This window comes from Battus philenor, unplaced genomic scaffold (assembly GCF_028537555.1).
Source record: "Battus philenor isolate CCGP_79_NKW_IND1 unplaced genomic scaffold, ilBatPhil1.0.hap1 SCAF_15, whole genome shotgun sequence".
NCBI lineage: Eukaryota > Metazoa > Arthropoda > Insecta > Lepidoptera > Papilionidae > Battus > Battus philenor.
The window spans coordinates 1,999,393-2,024,999 of record NW_027181677.1 but is presented as its reverse complement, the minus strand read 5'-3'; the positions used below and the strand labels follow the sequence as shown (position 1 = coordinate 2,024,999).

At 33.8% G+C, this 25,607-nt stretch overlaps 1 protein-coding gene across 1 annotated transcript in view; it reads right to left on the bottom strand.

Moving 5' to 3' along the window:
• Nucleotides 1-25,607, bottom strand: part of LOC137918976 (sialin) — a 104,819-nt gene that overhangs the window by 3,292 nt on the left and 75,920 nt on the right. The window contains exons 6-9 of the mRNA XM_068761933.1: nucleotides 24,472-24,558; nucleotides 23,595-23,728; nucleotides 19,899-20,048; nucleotides 773-920 (exon numbers count right to left, since the gene is read on the bottom strand). Coding sequence (XP_068618034.1) covers nucleotides 773-920; nucleotides 19,899-20,048; nucleotides 23,595-23,728; nucleotides 24,472-24,558 — 519 coding nt within the window. The remainder of the gene's footprint in view (nucleotides 1-772; nucleotides 921-19,898; nucleotides 20,049-23,594; nucleotides 23,729-24,471; nucleotides 24,559-25,607) is intronic.

Sequence of the window (25,607 nt, the reverse complement as noted above, 5' to 3'; positions counted from 1 at the left end):
AACCCGAGATATGCGATCGCAAGTCTCACTTCTCTACCACTGGGCCAACCACTGCTCCGGTATTGGTATACTTTTTTTTTTACTTTTTTTCTGGAGTACAGTCCTTTACACTGCTGCATTTATACGAGTATATACTGACATCTGTCACAAATATGGCCCTTATTATTATTATGGGGAACATGAATAGGAGCGCCATCCCTATCCATTTCCAATTTTATATTATGCGCTTTTTTTTCTTTATTAATTCTAATGTGTATCGCTAGTGGTTTTTTTACAACTATTATTTTTCGCTTTAACTAAACGCAGACAGTTGGGAGAGTGTTGCCGCTATTTGATACGGATCTTTCTTCTCCCAGCTACGAGACGATAGCGTTTTATAATATTTTACAATTTTTCTTACACAATTTTCTCTTATGGGTAAATACAGCTAAAATTTATACATATTAACAATACAATTTCGAATACACAATTATATATTACTTGGTACTGCGCTTTTATATTTGCTGCATGTTTTGTGGAATTTTACGTATAACTCGGCAATATATATAGGGATATCCCATTAGCACGTATATATATATATATATATATATACATATATGTGTGTATATATATATATATATATATATATATATTTATCTGGATCGTACAGGATTATCTCTGTATGAATAATTATTTCCAGTGATTTCCTCTTTTATCGGAAGAATATAATGATTTTTCGTTCTACCCTCCTTGTTTTCCAACGAGATTCGAAGACCAAGTAAGTGAAACTCACCAGGTAAGCCAACAGCGAAGCCGGTGAACAATTTCCTGGCTGCGGTGGTGGACAGACGCCCGCTGCGCCTCAACGAGTCAGCCAACACCGACGAAGCCAACGCGCACAGGTACTTGCCCAAGTACGGCAGCGAGGACAGAAGACCGTTCTGTAAAAAGATACGTCATTTTAATATGGCTGTTAGGTATCGAAGAAATTCTCGAGTTCTTCTTCGATCGAGTTAAATTATATTATTTTTACTATTATTGCAGAGTTATTAAACGGTTTTATTTAGTTCGACCCGTACGGAATTTATTTGTTTATATGGGTCAAAATTAGAAATTGAAATTTAAGCACCTTCCCGTTGTCAGTTTGATCTGAAATTTGGTACACACATTTAATTTAGATGACAATACAATATAATAAAATCAATAACATTATAAATCTAAGATGGCCGCCGATACAAAATGGCGGATTACATATTTTTCCTTAACCCCCTCAATATGGGTATCAAATGAAAGGGCTACACTAGTAAAACACAAAGATTATGTCAAAATTTAAAATTCAAGATGGACGCCGTTCCAATATGGCGGACTAGGTACATATTTTTCCACAACCACCACAATATGGGTATCAAATAAAACCGTTTAAAAAACCGTTTAACTTAAAAGTTTCTTTACCGATTTTTATTTTGTCTCATTGTTGTCTATGTTTAAAAAAGTTAACTGATATTTAAAAGCTACAATGTTACACGGCCTTGCAGTGGCACACATAACAGATATTTTTTTATTTTATTTAGAAACCAACGTGTTAACATTTTATAGCTTATTCTAGGAATTAAACGTACATGGAATTCTTAAGAGATCTTGTACTTAAGAAATTTCCAATTACGTACGTCTCATCAAGATATCTCTGTTGCTATAAACCTCAGAGATTTGAAATTGAGTAGGAATCCTTCTTTCATTCAGTAGAGATCAGCTAAGAACGAGTTTTAGGAAATCTCACGCGTAGGAAAGATTGGTATTCATTAAAATTGTGAAGGTGATGGGAGATAGCAGGTTTATTTATAAGTACATAAGTATAACTTCCGTTTAAGTAGCAATTAAGATCAAATTTAATTATTGTTTTAAGTCAGAGAGTTGCAGTTTATCTATCCGTTTATGAAATATAGAAAAATGTCGGTTTATAGCAGAGTTCCCCAAACTTTTTTGTGTCGTAGACTCCTTGCCATGTTTTTCCGTGTTGGGTAGACCCCCTACTTACCTGATATTGATTTCCTGTAAATTTCTAACTGTAGTGAAGTTTAGTGTTAAAAACTTAAAGTAAAAACACATGTTAGTTTATAAATTTATTAATTGAATTTAAATTAAAACTACTCAAAATAAAATCTTGTATCTGTTATGTAAAATATACGTAACATTAAGTAAACATAAAATAAACTATAAATAAAATAACATAAGCAATAAGTCAATATTTTTAGTGAGAACACACAAAGCGAATACCAACATCCTACAACTTACACAATTTTATAAACATATATAATAAATTTTTTACTTCATAGGTACTTTTATAAAAAATGTAAATGTTTTGATATTATAAGATAGTATGATGTAAGTAAATAGGTACTATCGGTGTATGTGTTGAGATCCACTATCGTGGATCCCCATTTTCATTTCATGGAACCCCAAATTTTTTTTCGCTGACGTAGACCCCTTGCAGGTTGTCATAGACCCCTAGGGGTCGATATAGACCACTTTGGGAATCACTGGTTTATAGCGTTACTGTGTCGGTTGATACTGCGTGAGTCACCGGCGCCGCGGATTATGCGCGGATTCCGTTTCGCACGTCATTACAGGGAGCGCGAGGGCCGCCCGAGTCCGCAAATCGACCGTTTCTCCGTATCGGACCCTTTGTACCGTCGCGAACACAAGTGTCTACCGATTTAATTAATGTTATTTACATTTATAATCTGTTAATGTTAATTTCGTAGATATCTAGTATTTTTGTACGAAAAACATATATGTGTATATAATTCCAATCCTAAATTTTGTTATTGATTTGACTAATGAGAAGTACTCTCACATATATTAAGGTTAACAGTCCAGACATATACACATATAACATATACAGATATGATAATGCTTCCAATTACACAATTGTAATAATAAATAAATATGTTACATAACAGTGACAACATATGAAAATAAAACCAAAAAACTATAGATTTTCAAGCAAGTCCTGACTAATCATGATATCTCTGGAACCATAAGGCTTGAAGACTTGGAAATTAGTAAGAATGTTTCTCCTACTAAGTAGAGATCAACTAAGCAAGGATTTTCTGAAATTCCACAAGCAAGAGAAGTTGAAGGGGCTTTCATTAAATTTGCGAAGCGGATGGTTTACATGAACCGCCTTGTCTTACAGAGAACTTATCTACCCACTGCCTACCTACACCACGTCTACCGTGTCATGGTCACTCGAGAACCTTTGCCACTTGAGCCACACTTGAGTGCCCACTGCCACTTTAGACAAGAAATTCTTCGAGCTACGTCAGTGATATTAGTTCTTCTGCGAATCTTCTCATATCTGATTCGATGTAAGAGCGAAACTCCAAGCATAGCCATCTCCATTAAACTCTGGGTCACCTTTATGTGACTTCAACCACTACTTATCACTATTATAAACATCAATCATAGGTTTTTTGCTCGACCTAATTGACATCTAACATTTCCTTGTTACGAAAAGTACGGGTTAAAAGGCTATCATATCGAGTTTTTCTTAATAGTTTATCTTATCGTATTTTTCATTTTTTTGTTACGTAAAATATTTCCTGAAGAGTGGCATCAGTGTTCTCTGTGTACCATAATACCAAAGGTGACGATTATAGCATATACCCCATAGATATGTTTAGGAGAGACCTGTACCTTGCAGTCCGCGTCTATTTGCTGAACCGACAAAGTATTACATACAATTATGTTTATTCGTTAATATATATACTTCATCTTTCATTTTGAATAATTACGCCCGATTTAATAAAAGCTAGAATTAAATTTAGCTTCTCCGTATTGACAATTATCAACAACAATGAATACGAGTAAGAAAAGGACGAATATTTAGCCACTTCCGAAAAAAATTTAATTCGCTCAATCACTGAGTGATTTGACGGTGGCGGTTGTGTAATTCGCATTGTTTACCGCATACGCATTTATCAGCGGTCTGGCGGGCGGTGCACTTTGTTGCACGACTACCACTGCATGTGAGGAAGTGGCTAAATATAGGTCCTTTTCTTACTTAGGATGGACTTCCGCAAGGTAACGCCTGATTCCATTAAATGAATATGAAATTTTTTCAATTCATTCTGATTCGAGAAAAATCCATCAACAACCAATATAAACACACAACAATATAAACAATTAGCCTGGGTAAGTGGTTTTTATGACCAAGTCGGATTTTCGCATAAAACATTTAAAAAATGAAAGAAAATTTGAAGTAGGATCTTACGTAAATATTTGTTTTAAAAATACTGCATGTAATTTTAAAAACATACACACTTACTGTATGATTACAGCACTTGACAATAGATCGTAGATATCTTTGAATTCCACTCGTCTGAATTATATGTTTGACCACGTACAGTATATAATAGCATGCCTTATAAACAAATAGTTGGAGTGATAAATAATTTGAAATGACAAAATAAAAAAAATAAAATCGTTACACTTTTGTTTGCGAATGTACCCGGTGTAGTGCGTTCACATCACCTCTGAGCGGTGAGTTCAGAATGAGTCAGATTGGATGCTGACTCGATAAACTAGACTGCTGAATAGAGTACATTCAACGAGTTACGCTAATTAATTTTGCGTGTAATTGTATACAGATTAATGTCTGATACCTTTACGTAAAATCTCTCGAATCAATTTTAATTAATTTAAGATGGACTGTATAAATGTAATCGCACATTTCACAAGATATTTTTTTCGAAAAGAGACCGACTTTTTCTTACTTCAATGCACTCATTAATAGTATGTTAGTATAAAAATCCGTCTGACTTTGAGGGCTCTTCTCGACTATTATTTAGGAGCTTAATCTTGTCTAGATTATATTATATGTCTAGATTATATTTTTTTTTGTATCTGGTGCATATAATGGCCACTGTGAATGATCCTTAGTGGATAATCTAATATATAAAATTCTCGTGTCACGGTGTTCGAACTTGAACTCCTCCTAAACGGCTTGACCGACTTTTACCAAATTTTATATGCGTATTCAGTAGATCTGAGAATCGGCTACTATCTATTTTTCATACCCCTAAGTGATAAGGGTGGTCCACCCCTAAATTATTTTTTTTATTTTTTAGACAATTTTTTTGGTTTTTATTTTATTATGATACAGCATACAAAAATACATACAACCTTAAATTTTCACCCCTCTACGATCAACCCTTATTTTTTTGATAATTAAAACCCTATTTTTTTTTTTGCAAAATAACGTTTGCGGGAACAGCTAGTAATATATATAATTTTATTGATTTTCGTATACCTATCAAAAAGCCTTCAGTATATAGTTATATCATCGTCATTACTGCTTCAGCCCATAAAAGCCTATTGCATAGACCTCCTTTAGAGATATCTACGAGGGGATATATGATAATCGCCACGCTTGGCAGGCGGGTTGGCGATCATAGTATGGTATTATGGTACGCAGAGAACGTTGCTGTCCATCCTCTAGACACTTGTTAGTGAGTAGTGACAATTCTTAATGCAAATCGTGAATAGATTATATCCGATAAAATATAGATTGTATCCGAAAGTAATGCTGCTTCACTTCTCAGTATTAATTATTCACTTATATAATTACTAGATGATCCCGCAAACGTTGTTTTGCAAAAAAAAAAAGATCTTAATTAACAAATAAAAAATAAGGGTTGATCGTAGAGGGGTGAAAATTTAGGTTTGTATGTATTTTTGTATGCTGTATCATAATAAAATAAAAACCAAAAAAATTGTCTAAAAAAATTAAAAATAAAATTTAGGGGTGGACCACCCTTATCACTTAGGGGTATGGAAAATAGATAGTAGCCGATTCTCATACCTACTGAATACGTATATAAAATTTGGTAAAAATCGGTCGAGCCGTTTCAGAGGAGTTCAAGTTCGAACACCGTGACACGAGAATTTTATATATTAGATATATATTTTAAAAAAATATATATATATCTATTGTGCGAAAAAGTTTATCTCGGGTTTTACCCGGTATGATCAGAGGCCATAAACCACAATAGATTTTATCTCTATCTTAAAATCGTTTCGTAAAATAAATCAGACTGTGCGACGATGATGTAGCAAAAAAAATTGTAATTTTTTTATGAGTGTTCACAAAAAACCTCAGAAAAAAAGACAAATTCTTTTCGAGTGTACGGCATATTAGAATGACAGACGTGAAATGATTTGCTTTACTTAAATAAAGCATTAATTATATGCAGTGTCGGGTTTATACGGAGACAATAGTGAAGCAAGTCATTGAACTCTACTCTTTTTTTTTTCTTTATTTCTGTACATTCTTGAACAGAGAACGGAACGATGACGATATATAGTGGATAATTGGTATAATTTACAAAGCACGTATTATAATAATTACAAATCAGGTTATTTTAAAGCTCTTACAAAGATTTGAGTGTTATTTTTCACATTATATATTAATAAAGATTGTTTTTTATCTAATTCAAATTCTTACACATTCTTTTTTCAATCAAAATGTTATTCTTCCGTGACTTATTAGTTTTATTTTGTCATTTGCAAACGCAGTGAGCCCGGGGGCATTTATTTATTTATTTACACTTATTCTACAAAGTACAACGACAAATTTTATGCCGAATGCATTCTTTACGTGTTAAATATTTGTTGGTCAAGAGATAAATTAATGAAGATAAGTGGAATAAATAAGAAGGAGAGGAAGACTGAACTAAATATACTTACGAAATTCACATTTACAGATAAGAAGGTTTTTGTTGCCACATTATTGCTGTAGATTTAAACTATTAAACAGTAAATAAGAAGATACTCTCTCAGGAGGTTCGACTCGTGATGTTATATTACATATTCCCCTTTTGGGAAGTTACACTTCTAGGCCAAAAGATTGCCGTGGTCTGTCATTCGATTCGATTTGAAGTTGTCAATGAAGACTGAATCATTCTCGATCTGTTTTTGTATACCATTGTAGATTTTTATCTAAAGCTACAGGTTCAACACAATACTTAAAATTGCACAAAATTCGACTTTCGTCCCATACTTTACAGTTTTATAATACACATAATGATTGGAAATAGGTGTACAAACTACAATTTATTTTCTATTAATTAATGTATTATCACTAGAGGTACGGAATTTTCCCAAAAAAAAATCACCAATTTCGCATTTAAATTTTTCAAACATTGCAAATTTCGCATTAATACTTTAAAACTTATTAAATTTGAGGTAATAGGCATTTTTCGACAAAAATTTTTCAAAATTAAAGGTGCATGCCTTAACATTTGACAAGTTAAGTTAATTAAAAAATCGTAAAAAAATTAATATTCGCAACCTTAAGCGTTCTTTTTTAGTTTGTTACGACGACATTGTATATTTTAAAGATGAGTTAAGCGTCCACTATGTAAAGTTGGATGTCAAATACTCTGTATTAGATTCTGCTCCATCAAAGGACGAAAAGTTGCATTTGACGGCCAACAAATTGTCATGTATATTATGATTTATATTTTTATTAATGAGTTCATGGATTAGCCCATTGATGGCAGAGTTCGAAAAAAAGATAAGGCGTTTTTCTAAAAATTAGGGATTTTCAACTGACCAGAGGTCTTTTACACAAAACAAAGAGCTTCTTAACTGATAAGTAAGCCAAGAAATATATCCCGTAGGCCTTAGGGGTCTATGATACGGGGTTGACATCACTGAATTTACCTATGAAAGTGTGTATATTCATCAATTAACTCATTTAAAAATGATCTTGAAAAACAGAAAAATTGCATACATTTCGCAATTATTCGCATTTATAAAAAATTTTCGCATTTATTCGCATCTATTTCGTAAATACGAAATTTCCGTACCCCTAATTATCACCTCATGCAACTAATTGGTCTCAGAAATATTAAATAACTTCTTTATAATACAGTATATAATAAGTAATAACAATTAATTATTGTTACTATATGTATATATGTCTGTCTTTGTATAAAAAATGTCGCATTAGTTGAAAAAATAAATTGATGTAATTTATTTCAGAGTAATTGACTTTAAAACTTCATTTATTAGCTGCTAAACGAGTTATACATTCACTCTTTTAAAGTTTTTACATATGTGATTTATACTAGACTAATGCTACAGTAACGCAGTCTTCATTAGCACATAACATTAGGTTGAAAAAAAAAAGATAAATAACACCTAACTTGTCAAATCACTTCTAATGGATATTTGCATGTTAATCATACCGTATATAGTTGTATGTATACTCTGTCAATATATATATGTCGGTATTTCTATTGTACCGAAAGTAAATATCCAGAAAAGATATATTTCAATTTCGAAGAAGGATATGTGCAAATAAATTTTGTCAAAATATATCTGGCTACGAATTGAACAAGCAACGCCGTGCTAAGGACATATGTCAATATGCTTAGCCTTACGTATTCGTCATCATCATTAGAACTGTATGACATCCACTAGTGGACATAGGCCTTTCCCATAGATACACAATACTGGTTGGAAGAGGCTTTTATCGAGCGTCTTGTCCGACCACCTTTTCGGTTCGTGATCTTCTGTGGCCCGGTCTCTATTATTCGTAGAAAAATCCCGAACATAGCCACCTCCATGGTCCGTTGATCTTTCATGAGTTTGCCAGTGAAGCCCAGAGTAAAAGATCATCTTCCAATGTTATCTGTCATCATTGATCTTCCGAGTCCTATAGGTGGACGAACTACTCTACGTTTGCCAGTATGTTTTCTCTATTTTAGAAACTTACGTATTGTATTTGCATTAAATAACCAATGAGATCATAGTAAATTCGAAAAGTGTGTTCACAGAAGCCAGATGAAGTAAGTCCTTTTAGTCCCTCGTAAATACTCCTAGACCTTTTACCATAACCAAAGACCAAACTATGAAATATGATTCGCAGCTTTGGCAATAGACAGTCGAAAATGTTTGCAAAGGATTGCATATATGTTATAAAACAAAAGTTGACTATTACAAGATAATATCTAGGCAATTTAGTCACAGAAAGATGTTAATCTAGACCTAGATATTTACTACTAATTAGATATTTACTTTAAGTTGAAGGATTCCTTTGCAGAGAAACCCAATTTGGTTTAAGTTTGCATTATATTCGATTTTCTCTTCTGAATTTTCCTTTGAACTTACACGAGTGCTGACTACAAATGACCCTAAATGGATAATAATATAAATAAATAATTTTAATGAAGTCATTAAAATCTATTACATGTTACATGCAACAGTGTTACGATGTAGGAAAATTACTTCGCGGTTTATTTAGATTTTACAATGGACACAATTACGCGTTCTTAAGGACGACGGATCATTGCCAAATGCGCTAACGTGTTGTGTATACACCATTTTCGCACTTGAAACTGATCCTCGTGCCTGATTTTGTTATTCTTTCCAACAGCTATTTGTGTTAGATATACAAATGTTATGTCATTGTGATTAAAAAGGAAAAAACCACGAATGCCGAAATCGAAATCATAATAACTAATATTTGGAAGTAATGTAATGTAGAGAAGTTGCATTATTTTCACCATGTAGAAGAACTTATCTTCTATATGGTGAGAATAACGAATGTTACAATAACTTTAAACGTAAGATAAAGTTTGAAATATGAAAAGTTAAAGAACCATCAGGTATAATAAATCCTCTGTATTAGAATTCTTTTATGTTACAACAGCCATATTAAATCAAGATCAGTGGTAGTCCACCGGAGGAAGTGTGACACTTATGTTCGTAGGTAGGATTCCCGGGATATATAATATATAAAATTCTCGTGTCACGGTGTACATGATTGAACTCCTCGGAAACGGCTCGACCAATTTTCGCGAATATCGTGCATATCGGCCAGGGTGGAGAATCGGATAACATCTATTTTTTATTATTAAGGTTGGTCCACCCGTAATTTTTTTTTTGTTTTAGACAAAAAAAAAATTATTATGATACAGCATACAAAATACATACAAACTTAAATTTTCACCCCTCTACGATCAACCCTAATTTTTTATTTGTTAATTAAAAACAATTTTTTTTGCAAAACAACGTTTGCGGGATCAGCTAGTAATCTTATATACACTTGGTGTATTAATAACAAAGGATCGCTAATGCTCACGTCGGTAGCGTTCTCCAGTATTATAATAACATACTGCAATCGCCAACCCGCCTGCCAAGCGTGATGATTACACCAAAGGCCTCTCTCTAAGATATATGCGGTACACAAGGGACGCTGTTGCCTACCCTCTGGAAACTTTTCTGTGAGCTGTGACAATCCTATATAATTAATGCACAAAATGTGACTTGTATATGACTATCTAGGGAATCAAATCTGCGACCTTCGATCACAATTGTCAGTCCTCTACCGCTGCTCAAAATTCACCTATCTCTACTTATGTCCTACCCACTCTTCGAGATAAGGTTTGTATTATGCCAGTAAATACAGGCTTTTTTTTTATAATGGCCCCCGCTATTGGGGGCCTCTCGTACCCCCTATCTTTTGTGGGACAGCGACTTTACGGGCAAATTTATTTAATTATTCACATCTTTTTTATTTTCTTTCTCTTCATGTATACTTCTTAAGATCTTTCATTCAGTGTTCTTACACATTTCTCCTTTCATTCTCTTTCGCTCTGTAACCTTTCATTCCTCTCTCGTTACACATTACATTTTATAAATATTTTTATTTCTGTTTGTTTACATTAATATCACATTTTGTATAAAACATTTTATCACATTTACATTTCTTGTTATCTATTTACATTTCTATTATTTTCTTTACTTTTTGTTTTTGTGTGTCACTTTTTTAATTATTTGTTTACAATATGCGAGGAAGTCGTCTTTGATCTCTTTTTCGCTTATGAGGGAGGCTATTGACTCCTCCATGATTTTAACGCCCGACCGGCACTCGAAGTCGAGCCGGAGTCCCCCGAATGCGGAACACCGGGCCACAAGGTGGATCACGGTCTGGTCCATAAATACAGGCTTACAGCCTTCTTTGATAATAGCCTGGGCTGTTATGGTTAACCTGGTTAACTGGTTAACCAAGTCAAAACAATGCAGGATGCTTCCAATCGATCATATTGGAAATCTATTGAAGAAGCCTATGTCCAGTAGTGGACAATTTTCGTCTGCAATGAGGATAATGACAAACCACATCGTAGAACGAAACACTAATGCCCGTCTTAATGTAAACATCACGTCATACTCATTAACCGATCCAGTTCTCATACCGGTTGAGTCAATTTCGCCACAGTCTGCTTCTTTCACTGACCGGTTCTCGGCGCCTGCGCAGGAAATCCCCAATGAGCTTACACAGGATGCACCAATATGAGAATAAGTGGTACTTGTGCAACGAGTGCAACGGTCAATCGTTTGTCAGTTTCGTAAATTTACAAATTATATTGATTATAAAATTGAGGAAGTTCATTATGTATAAATCTAAGAGACTTTAGCAAACCTTTTGGTACGTTGTAGGTTTGACTTTGTTTTGCCGGATGGTGGGTATGTTTGATACCATCATGGTTACGTACCAACCTATTCATTTTCCACTTTGAATCATTTTGATCACTTTGTGAACGTAACGAGAAAATGCAAAATGAATTCAATTTGACAGTAACTCGAATTAAATTAAGCTTCCTCCTATAATTGCATCGTATATCTCAAAGTACGTGGCTACAATGTTTACAATAAACCCAAAAACTGCTTACACACATACTTCTAAAGTTGTTATTTTTGTTAATTTATCTATTAACCCTTTTAATTCCGCCTTGCGATAAAAACGCTTATGGCCACTATAGTTCTCGAAATATTTTTCAAATCGGTTACATACCTAGACAACATATAAGACAAGATGAACCAGTCTGCCATGATATTGAAGTAATCCAGATCTAATCGGTTGTAATTATACAGGGTGATTGGATATAAGTGTAAAAGATGTGTAGGCGTGACATATAGGTTATTTATCAGCAAAAAGCTTGAAAGCTTTTATAACAATTTCTTATCATCCTTTATAGAGTGATGACGCTGAAATATCGTACATAAATTTAGTTTTACTCTTATAATACGACAGGCAAATAGCTTCTGGCAGAACAAAGTTTCTAATAGATTCAGGCGATACTTTGCGGAATTCCATCCTATGAAAGGAACTAATATATAGCGTGTTCAACAACACTGGTTGGTGTAACATTACTCCTGAGGATGATTGATGATTTCTTAGAACAAAGTATGCAGGGACAGATGGTAAATAATAATTAATTTTAATATAGGGTAAGTGGCAATCCATTGAGTTTAATTATTATTTCTGAAATCACTGAATTTTTATACAATTTATTTGATATCAATTTAGATATACATTCCAATTCTTTAAACCTAGTGTAGGGTAAAGAAAATGCTGCACAGAATTTAGAGTAATAAAAGCCTAGAATCGATATTTTAGTGTGTGACTTTTTTATTCAAATTAGCTTTAGTTTAGTCACACATTTAATTGTATTAACCTCACAATTAATATTCAATTATCACCCTTAAATATTACAAAAATAATAATTACAAAATTATGATTAATCGAATTTCTTCATTCATTTTTTATTACATTTAATAAATTAAAAGGTTCAAGAAAGCAAAAAATATAAGAAAAATAGTCAAGGAAAAAGGAATTTAAAAAAAAAAGGAAGCTGCGGTAAATAACCGGAGCCGAGTGTAATTACTGTCGCGAGTACACTACGGCGTGGCTATTAATAAATTGTTACAAGATATTTTTCTTACTTAACTACCGAGACATCGCACCGTGAAGTGGTTGCGGTCGACGTTGGTTTTTATGGGATTCTAAATTTAGTGACCATTGCGGCGCCACTGGAGGAATGTCGTGACCGACGTCCCTTACATATTTGCAGTGGACAGGCTACTTGCATATCTATAGCTTTACTTTATATTTTTAGTATCGTTCGCCTCGTGGTAAAAGATTCTAAATGTACATCCGAAGCTATTATCGAATAAATTCTTTAGTATAAAACAAAATAAATTGCTTTTATTGCCGTGAATAATTGCTATAATTAACTATTGTTAGATGTGGGGGGGAATTCCCTTAATTAGTTCTGTTGAATCAAAACAAAATATATATTAAATTTTGGTAACACGGGTTCGATCTCGGATACAGATTTATCCGCGTTAAATTTCAACGTATTTGTATTTTACTATAGTGCTGCAGAAACCGTTGTACCGCGCCTTAGGAAAGCGCGGTGAGGTGGAGGCAGAGGGTTGAAGGATTGATGGAATGGAGCGACTAATACTCCTCTCGTCTCCATATTTACATTAATTAATCTCTTTATCAGTACTAATTATTTACGGTTGCTGAAGATATGAAATAAATCTCAAAATATATATGAATAAATAAAATTGGAATGTCTGTAATATTAAAATAACCGCTTTTTACTACATTCACATGCAGATATAGGGAACATGTACTAAAATTGAATTTTTTTTTAATTTTTGTCTGTCTATTTGCCAGTACCCAATTTTTGGATCAAGGCAAAAATATATACGTACATGACAAAATTTCTTTACACTTTATAAATCAAAACTAGCTGTGACCCCGACTACGTCTGCGTAAATTTTACAAAAAAATTATTTTAATTTTTTTTTCGCTTTTTCTATAATCAAAGTAGTCTAAGAAGAGAAACTAGTTTATATCAGCAGTTATTGCTTAAGTCCCGTCAAAATCGGACCAATCATTTCAGAGATTAGCCGGGATATAAAGACAAAATGATAAAAAAATGCTATATGTACCGTATATATATTCGGATACATATAGCAAAAAGCGGTTATTTTATTATTACAAATAGACACTTCAATTTTATCTATTTTATAGATTAATTGTGCAATTAAAGTGAAATAAAATATATATTTTTGATGACGAAGTTTTTTTTTTAATAGAGGTGTATTTAAAAAAAAACTAGTTTGTAACGTAACAAAGACTTGTATAAGCACGTCTAGTTCTTGTATGTTTTTACGTGATGAGAGAATCAATTGAGGTCATTAAGGACGATTTGCCGATTCAAAAAGGTTTCGACGGTTCTGACCGACATTCGTAAACGTGATCGTATCGACGCGTATCATTATTAAACTTGTATTTTCCCACTATTGGGCTAAGATGTATCACATAATGCTAGTGCCTTAATGAGAGGATTGGATGCACTATTTCTAGACGCATGTGTTTTACCGTAAAGGCTCTATGAATTAGACATGAGGTTCAAAAAGCACAGCACACATTTACAGGTTCAGAAATAATATGTAACGTAATATCAATACAGTACGAAAATCTTTTTTTTTAATTCGTATTACTATATATTAAAATTATTTACTATCTGTCTCTACAGATTATACTTTTAAAAGTTATAGGCCAGTCGTATTCCAATAGAATAAAATGACCAATTATATACAGTGTAATATATCATAATTCGTTTATAATTAAAAAATACCTAGCATTAATGTAATGTTCATAAAAATACATAAGAAAAACATTATACAGAGTCATGTAAGGTTTACAAAAAAATGTTTACATGTGAATCGGCGCTAACACTACTGCGTCCACGTTTTTTTTTATTTCGGACAGTCCATTTTATATTTAAACAACATGAAATATATTGCAACAAGAAAGTTATTCGAGAAACGAAGAGTAATTTTATATTTTTAATAATAAAGTTATACCCATTTGAATCGGATTTTTTAAAATTGTATCTATGCTGAACCTCTCAAATATTGTACTAAAGTTTAGAGGTTAATTATTTGAAAGCCTATTAATAATTATGAATGGTTTAAATAATATTTAAAACAAAGTTTTTTTTTCTTATAGCGAAATCATTGCTTCTTATAGCGATTGTATGCTAGTACAAAATCCTGTATCGAAACTTGTGCAACGAATTTCTATATATTACTCGAAGTATTTACATTTAATCATCTTTTTCAATAACATATTTATGCTAATACTCTCCTATTGACGCACAAAGCTAAATCACCCATAAAAAGCCATAAAAAATAATTTATCATAAATAAAACCTATTTCTATAACCTGGAATGTGATTATAAGCATCTGCAACTTTTTCACATAAACTTCGGCATCTGACAATCATTATCACGTTTCGTGATAGTCGTTTCTCGTGTGTTATGAGGTTGCCCAGTTCTCAGGTGATGCAATAACCCGGGGGTCTTGCGCGAGGCATGTTTATCCTTTGCAAGAAACGTCGAGACCAAGCGAAAACGTAACCAAAATACATAAGTAAACAGCTTAGAATACAACACAGCGATGTGGAATGAGGTCATTTGAATTTCTACAATTAATTAATAAATATATATATATATATTGATGAAATCTGTCATTGTTTATTGGTTTAGAAAGCACAAGTTTTTTTATGAGTTGAAATTATTGATACAGTTATACCCGTTTATCTGGTACATTACATTTAATATAACTTTATGTTCGACATTTTAAAAAATGGTCGAATGTTATTATAAATATTGTTAAATGTACCCCCTTCTCGCTCGATGTTAAGATATTTTTTTTTTTACATGAGACCAAGTCGATAATCAATATTTACTTTTCAGCCGATGGACGCTCACTGCAAGGAATAGGCCCATAGCCGGTCATGCGCTTCCTGCATCTAAAATTTCTCGCGACCTATGTTAATCCTCCTAATGGGTGGCTTACCCACACTGTATCTACCGGTCGGTTTAGCCGCTCGAAAACCTTTCGGCCCCAACGACCATCGGTTGTACGAGTCATGTACTTCGCCCGCTGCCACTTCTGACGTGAATTTCGACTTGATTTTAATTATTTTGCGGATCTCTTCATTCAGGAATAATCGCTTGTTAACATTTTCACGTCTCCGAGTTTGAAAAGGCTATGTTGCCAGTGTCTTACGGCACTGAAACTTGCCTCAGGCATCAGGGCATCACAACCGCCTAACAAGCAATGGAGAGGATTATGCTTGATATTTAGACTTAAGAACGAGGAAGTCTGTACACAAACGATGTCACCAAGATAGTCCAGCATATAACAATCTGTCTATAGTATCAGTAAACAGTATTCTGGCCTTTCCTACTTTGATAAAAGCCTAAAATATGTCACTTGTAAATATTATGTTTTGTATTGTATGCCTTGTAATGGTTCTTTCTATGAGGATGCTGTAATAAAATTAAAGCCTTCCTTAATAAAGACAAAAAAGCTAGTCCAGCGGATTGTCTAGTTAAAATGGTAAAATGGTAGTGTGCACAACGCGCAGAACAGATGACGACTGGAGCTTTAAACACCTGGAGTGCCCAGAAGATTGAAGACCATGGGCCGGCAAGCGCAGCGTATGATATTTACCCACAAGGTGGACAGGCGACTTTGTTAGATTCCTCGGAAGAAGCTGGATGTATCCTAGTTCCAACTGGTCGTATTGGAAATCTTTGGAATGGCCTATGCCAGGCAGTGGACGTTCTAACACTGAAATGATGATCACATTATTATCAGATTGTACCAGAAGCACGACCAAAATGCATAGTCAATTTGAAAAAAGAGTTTTGTAACAAAAACCAGTTTGACGTGGACATTAGAAACTGTATTCTTTATGATAATCGTTGTAGCAATAGTTCATAAAATTGACTATTTCTTATAAATTATCTATTCATTATTATATAATATTACTGTTATAATGTGACGTAGTGATGTATTTATAAACCAACCAAACCACTAATGAACATGATTACAACTGGTTTATATAAACAAAGTGATTGATTATAAGTGAAAAAGCTTTAGAGTTGAATGTATGTCTTATTTGCTGTCAATTTATGTAAGGTATACCCTTTAGAAAAATCAATGCTTTCAGAAATAATATATAAAGTAACGATAATATAATGAAAAGAGATTTTAAAAAAAATTATTACGACTTATAAATTAATTATTGTTTAGTGTCCCTGCACTTGTCTTATTCAAATAGCAAAAAAAAGGTAACTTATGAATGATCACTTTATACAATATTAATTGTAAAATTATAATTGTAACTAAATTCTTGCATATTGCAGACAAATAAACTATACATTCATTCAACACTTCTACACTTAATAATAGATTTTCTTGTATTGTACTTTCGTGTGTTTTAAAATATTCGAATAAGTACATGAATCGTTACGAAATTTACACTGTATATCCAGTGTAAACATGTAAGTGTGCTATTAAATAAAATGTAAATAATGTTACTCGTGTAGCTCGTCCAGCGACACAAAAGCAATTATAATATATCGAACGTAGAGACGTACATGTTCTTGGAAGTTGAACACGTGTAAGGCTATAAGGCAAAATAGTTACGGCAACTATGTCTCAAACTGATTACACCTAACAATAGAACTTACAAAGTATATTAACGCTCTGATTACCAGGAACTTTCATACCTAACCATTACACATATTGTAAACAAAATAAATAAGTATAGATTTTATTATTGAGACGTTGTTATAGAATTGAAGCGTTAGCTTATTATGGAGAGAACTTTTGTTATTCGATAAACAACTGGTATCGTTGGAAGCGAGTCAGAATCTTATATCAGAGGGGATGCTATAGTTTTTTCCGCTTATTCCAGCGCTTTCCGAAGTGGCAGTAGTTCTATAGCGACCTTATGTCGGAATGCTAAATGGACATTATCGGGTGGCAGTCTAAGCCAAGATTCCCTCGTATGCCTTCAAGTTTAGTCACTCCATGAAGCATCAGAGTCGCACAACTTCGTAAAATAGTTGTATGTAGCGGCCCGAGCCAAAAGGGCCTAGGAGATCTAGGAGTTTCACTGCGTAAAAGTCGTCATACGCTATATGCTCTCTATGCTCTGCCAGTTCGAATAAAAAAAAACAGAACTTATGTATTGCAATACCGCGGGATACGAGAGCGAGTGAGATAGAAAACAACTGCTTAGGCGGTACATATTACACATTTATTATTTTCATACTAATCCTACTGCCATTTTCAAATACACTTAAAAACACCGGGTACTCAATAACAAGCGTTTAATACAAACACTTTAACCTATTTTTATCAGCAATTGAAACAATATCTAAACGTTTACAGGTATCACTTATAATTAATATAACTTGACTATACTTATCTTTTAAATATATCTTTTTGATAAAATGAAGAAATATTAGTAGTTCCGAGTTGCAATAAAACCGAGACTCGGTGTTTAGCACTAATCTGTGTAACAGCTCCTGAAGATGCCCCGTGGAGGGGTGAAACACGTGTTGGGTGAATTTACGGTGGCGGTTGTGTAGTTGGCATTGTCTGTCGCATGCGCATTTACGAGCGGGCTGGCGGGCGGTGCACTTTCATGCACGACAACCACTGCATGTGCGGAGGTGGCTAGATATTGGTCCTTTCTTATTTAGGATGGACTTCCGCAATGTAACGCCTGAATCCATTAAATATATCACCTATAACTTATGATTTATATATTATGTTGTTATATGCGAATACTTTATATCTACTATAATTATTTCAATAATTAAATACATACTTTACATTCACTCTATATACATACTCCGTACACTTATTATACCATATCCTCTATTTTGTTTTTCTTTTTAATTCTCCTATCGTAATTTATTTTGAATTGACAATAACGTCTACGTTGTAATGTATTTGTTAATATATATATATATATATATATATATATATATATATATATATATATATTTATATATATATTTATATATATATATATATATTTATATATATATATATATATATATATATATGTATGTATATATATATGTATATTCTGTAAAAGGTGAATTGTCAGTTGTGAAGGGTATTGATTAAATAAATAAATGGTTTAACTAAATAGATAAAAGAAATGAGTAACTTATAGATCCATAAAAACAAGTCCCATTTGCATTGGGGCAAAATATGTTATGAAGACAACCAGTGGATCGTACAAGCAACGAAATAGAAGGGATCAGAGCGAAAGAGAAAAATGGGCAGACCAAATAAAAGGTAATGACGTAACTGACATAGCAGGCATAGACTGGGTGGCCAAAGACAGCGGCAGACAGACATGAGTCATCACCCAATCAACATTACAATCGTGAAAGTAAGGTTGTATAATTAAAAGGTTTTTTTTTTGAGACTGTGGACTTTCCGGCTCTAGCTATATTCATGGTACACCTAGCTATAGTAATTATTTTTTCTTTTGTCTCGATTTTGTTTGTAAAACAATAGATACCCTACACTGAGGTTTTTCGACTTTTATTTGCATCGTTGATTTGAATAATAATATCAACTGTACGGCGTCCACTACTGAACAAGGGCGTCACGTGTAGGATTCCATGGAATTTATTTATTGTGAAGAAGTCTAGAATAAGCGCCTTATACGTGAGGCTACAAATGCCAGCGGACAAACATTTGTCGTTATTTCCGACCATATAAAACCAACCTTAGAATACGGTGGGTAAGTACATAACTGAATACTGTGAGGCATTTGTATATAAATGAAAATGTAAATTGAAGCTTGATGCGTAGAACATAGGGTATATAATTGTGTGAATGTATAAAGGTATTCGCAATCGCAAGTGTGTCGAGCTGCGAGCACAATGATTTAAGTTACGTAAGTTGGGACATTCATTGCATTCAGGTGTTTGAAACTGAGTTGTGTTTTTGCAACTGTGTTTTTTAACTCGCACCATATTTTTTTCGGAAGGTCACTTTTTACCTTGTCGCTTTGAGTTTATTGAGTTATTATTTATCTCTGCACTGCCTAACGGTTAACTGGTAGAGAATGCCTTCGGTATTAAGATCGCTGTTATACATAAAAGGTATAAAAAGTGTTTAAATAAATTATTTTATTATAATAAAAGTAGATAAGACTCACGTGTTTGATATTGAAATGCAGGATGCTCTCGATGTAGGAGGGTAACTGATTCACGACGGTGAAGTAGCCGAAGACGGAGGCGCCGTGGGTGATGATGATGGCCCACACCGGCGGCGACAACAGCATCGCGCGCCACGGCACCGGAATGTGCTGACAAACAACGACAATTTTAACCCATCGCACAAATTAAATAATCAACTGATTACACAAAAAACTATCAATCCTGAAGAAATTTTTTTTTTCAATAATCTTAATTTTTCTTTATCACGTCGTAACTTGAGAATGAAGAAGTCCTATTTGTGTAAGATCTAATTTGATAATAAAAAAACAATTATAAGTTAGAAAGTTAATAAAGTTTAACTTTACGTCACACTACCTACTGCCTTCCAAGCTATGCCCACTTATTTCGCCCACGGTTAATACTTGACCGCCCACGTTTCGTAAAACGATTTCCGTTACCCGCTGGCCTGATTTAATTAAGTCTATAGCCGGACTCCTTGTTACTACTGCACAGAGGTACTCAAACTATAGGATGATATGAAAACAACTGGACATCTATTTCGACAAGGTGATTTTCAGTTATGAATATGATCAGGCTATGGAATTTTTTAGTTAAGGTAACAGTTATCACAGTATTTAATGGAATCAGGCGTTATTTTGCGGAAGTCCATCATAAGAAAGAAAAGGACGAATATTTAGCCACTTCCGCATATGCAGTGCAATGCCATGCATTTATCAGCGGGCTGGCGGGCGGTGCACTTTATTGCATGATTACCACTGCATGTGCGGAAGTGGCTAAATATTCGTCCTTTTCTTACTTAAGTTATTACAGTAACTTTTTACAGAAGCTAAATGCAGGAAGTTCAATACGATCTACATAACGAGCGAAGTTCAGAACGCTCACAAGGGCATAAGCTTCCCTCAAAGATCGACACAATGACCGGTCGCTACCTACTTCTAACGATTCTCCTCTACTTTAATTAGTCGGCGGTCAACCTAGTGGGGAGTATATAAATTTAAATATTGAAATAATTCGACTCTCAATCGGAGCCAAAAATAATTGTACAAGGAGCCGCATGTGGCTCGCGAACCGAAATTTGGCCAACCCTAAATTACATCTGAAAAAAATAGATTTTTATGTAAGAATACGAACACGAGTCAGACATTGTTTATTATACTATCCCGCTTCGCATTTTGGGATTATAATTACAAGTATCCCGTCTACCGGCTCATGATCGCTATCCAAGAACCTTTCGAACTGCCATCGGTTGCACGAGCGATTTGCTCCGCCCATTGCCACTTAAGACAAGTATTTCTTTGAGCTACTTCGATAACCTTACTTGAGTTTCAAGTCATTATATTTCTGGAATGTTTTCAAGCTGCGCAGTTTTCAATTTTTTTTTACATAAATATTTATTGGCTCCCGTTTTAGAGCCTTTTGTACTTCTCCTATATGTACACAGGGTCTCTCCAAGTATTTCTTAAAGCTACTTCAATGATCTTAGTTGACTTTCAAGTCATTATATTTCTGGAATGTTTTCAAGCCGCGCAGTTTTCAATTTATTTTACATAAATATTTATTGGCTCCCGTTTTAGAGCCTTTTGTACTTCTCCTATATGTACACGGGGTCTCTCTCTAGTTCACAGACCCTTCCGCTCCGTGAACTCAGTACGATGAAGCTGTAAAAGCCTTAAGGCTAACAGCATTAACATCATCAGAAACAATACAATAATATGGGGACTCTTTTACAAAATATATTTCTTTCTAAATTTTATTTATGCATTCAACTTTTATTCTACATATGCTTCTTTTCTAATTCTTTCATTAATCACCTTACTTTCACCGTCTTTCCAACAGAATACTACAGGTTTACATTTTCGGTTTTGCTTTATTTTTATTTACATAAATACTTCAATGTATTAAAGACTTTCTATGATATAACCTAACCAAGGGAAATATAAATTAATCTTTATATACATATAGTTAAATATCTCATGTTATGAATCATCCTTTAAACTGCATCTTAGTGCTTTTAAGTGCATCAGGAGAAAGCTCTCGATCGTTAAACCTTGTCTAATACGGTAGTAATCCTTTGCGAGCCCTTTCCAGTGAAATGGCTGTTAAATTTATATCGTTAGAATTTCAATGGAGAAAACTGTACCGGTTTGACACCGAAACGAGGAATATGACCCTTTCGCTAATCGTATAGACAGTAAAATTTTGTTTTGAATTATATTGTAATTAATTTTGTTCGATCACCTTTCTAAATTACAATGTTATGTTATTTATTCCTCTACTGTATCCATACTACGGTTGTCTGGAACAAATTACCTCGTGTAAACCGCCCATGGTATTTTTTCTTTACTATTACGCAACTATGAATATTTTGTAGTATGTAACAATAAAGAATATTAAATTAAATGTAAAATTTTTCATAGTTATCAGTACAGAAGACTATTTATAACTTATTTCATATTGACAATCGATGATAAAGATTATGAATACTAAAACAGTTACAAAATCTAGTGCTTTATATTCTATATAAAAAGCATTTATTCCAACAGATTATATTTACTTTTATTACCTTTAATTAATAATAATTATTAAAGAAATTATGTTCTTCAAACCATTGGTATATTTTTGAAATAGAAAATGTCATAAATTAGATCGGAAATTTAGTCAAACTAAATACAACTGGCCTATGAAAGACCACCGCACCGCCGCGCCTTCACAAACACATACTGAATGAGTCCGCTAGCAGACGACATGCACACATATGTACAAGCACACCTAAACACACACACGCGGATATTATTATGTATTGGACATTTTTTTATTCTTCATTTTTTTAAAATTGTATTTAATTGAGCAATGGTATCCCAGCTGTAGAGGACTGAAACTTGCGATTATAGATCGCGGGTTCGATTTCCGGGATACAATCTTACATAATTCATACTCTTTGCATTAACCCTTTCCACTCCAATGTCGAGTGTCACTCGACACTGATTTTGTTCCTCAAGCTCCATCGTCGAGTGATACTCGACATGGTGTAATACTTCTTTTTCCGGAAAATTTTAAAGCAGGAAAGATTTTTGTTACGAAAATGTTTGAATCACGAATGAATGAAACATATTCTAGAATCGCAAGATACTATAATTCAATTAAATTTTATCGATACTACATAACAGCCTTGGAGTGGAAAGGGTTAATTATGGAACTGCCCACAAATAAAGCGTGGCGATAGATATCTTTTTAGGAAGCCTATACCTTGCAGTGAAACAACTAGTGTGTATTCATTGAGTATAGTTTCGTATTTTACTTCGGTATTTATTTATGCAAAGTGCACTGTCAATTTTAATTACATTAACAAACTATACACATATGTATTTAAAAAAATAAAACTAAGAAAGCTACTCCTCTGTACGGATATTTATTTTGATAAATATTGATACGAAAATTATGAGGACCTGGTTTCTGAACTGGTATTCCCTTGTATTACTGAAGGTAATATTTAGTCTTCATTATTTTTTACAAAGTACGTCTTATTTAGTTATTCAATTACCCCGTTTTGTTTTTACTCATTTTACACGCATGTACGCACTTAAATAGAAACTTAAGTGGACCTAGTTTCCACACGTGAGATGATAATAACATTTGTGTTTAGTCCAGTTGTTAAGAAAGAGATGGCAACTTACTCCTTTAGTGTTGTTATCCTGCGGCAGAGCTTTGAGCAGATAGTTGCGCTCAGTTTCGGTGATGCGAGGATGTTGGGCCGGGGAGTCGTAGACCACGGCGAACCAGGCGACCGACCACATCACTCCGATTATACCTAGTTTACCAAGAATTCATTTTAATGTAGTAATTTGTAATAGATGTAAAAGGTTTGAAGCGTTGAATATACAGTAATACCCCGCTTTACGCGAGGGAAACGTCCCAAAAAAAAATCGCGTTAACTGAAATTCGCGTATAACGAGGTTTATGATTGAACATAGTCAAAAATTATTACAAAAAAATACAAATCATTTTAATCAATCACTTTAATTCTAGGAACACTTTATGCAATACATATTCTTATTTTTTTACGGAAAAATACATCTATTGTCTTTTGGGTAACGTTTTGTTTACGTTCTTGTAAAATACGTTCATAACACCCAACACTGTTTTTAATTATTTGACAGATGGTCAAGACACCATAGAGAAATTGATGACTACATTATATTTATACGCACTCTTTCGCGTAATTCGAGGCATTTGAGCGCGAAATTTGCAATTCGCGTTATAGTGAAACCGCGTATAACGGGGTCGCATAAAGCGGGGTATTACTGTATAGCTCATCTGCTCTATGTTAATAATTTTAGAAATAATGTGAAACTTAATGATAACAAACACAAAAAAATTGCAAATCTAAAAAAATTCAAAATTTGTGGAGCTTTTGAAATAAGGTGGAATTCAGGTGTGAAAGCTTCATCTGGACCCAAAACGGAACCAGAAAAAGGTTTACAAGTGATCTGTGAGAAAAGATGTCTGGAAACTTCTGTTCGACGTGAATAGAGGATTATTTATCAAACTTACCAGTGAAATAGAAGGCAGATTCCCAACCGAAGTGCGCGATGAGGAACCCACAGATGGGCATGGTGATAGCAGCCCCGAGCGACGACGCTGCAATAAAACATAAATTTAACGACAGGCTTGCATTAATTACACGGGCCATGAAAGCATTTTATGATCTAGTCAATAACAAGATCTCTGAAGGTTTATGAGGGTGGAATTATGTCAATAGTACAGTTATAATTTGACTCAAATTCCAATGAATAATTTATGTTCTATTATTATTAATACACGTTCTACCAGATTCATTTAAGATTCAATTCAAGAAAATAGATATGACATGAATACACTACATAATACATACATTAACTTAAAAATAACTTAAGCAAGGTGATAGGATTAAGTTAGGTGCCTGGATGCAGGCAGCGCAAGGCCGGTCATCGTGGTGATCTTTGAGTGAGACCTATGGTTTACAGTGGACGTATAACTGAAACTGAAGAACTTAAGCAAAATGGACAATTTTTATAAAAATAGATATAACATTACGATTATGGCTCACTTTGTAATAAGATTAATATCTAAGTGAACAGACGACTTTATTAGTCGCAAGATGTTGGATTCAGTTCCTATTGGTTAATTCTCTGGGGGAGGCATATTCCAAAAACCTTGATGATGATGTAATATAGATGTAATTATCTAATGGATTCAGGCGTTATTTTGCGGAAGTGCTTCCTAAGTAAGAAAAGAACCAAGATATAACTACTTCCGCCAATGTAGCAGTAGTCGTGCAATAAAGTGCACCGCCCGCATGCGGCAAACAATGCGAATTACACAACTGCCACCGTTAAATCACTCAACACGTGTTTCACCCCTCCACGGGGCATCCTCAGGAGTAATATTACGCCGATTAGTGCCGTTAGTTTGAACTCTGTGTTTGGTTTTTTGTCTCGTATGTATTTGTGTGTTCATAAGAAATGTGAATTGGAACGTATTTTTCACAAACGAAGCTTTCATGTACAAAATATTAAGAGTGACTTTTAATATAATCACGATCTACAAGACAAACCATTAACCCAAAACAAAAACCTTCATATCTTCTCCTGTTTGAAACTGTGTTAAAACTATCAAGGGAAACTGACTACGAATGGAAAAATAGAAGC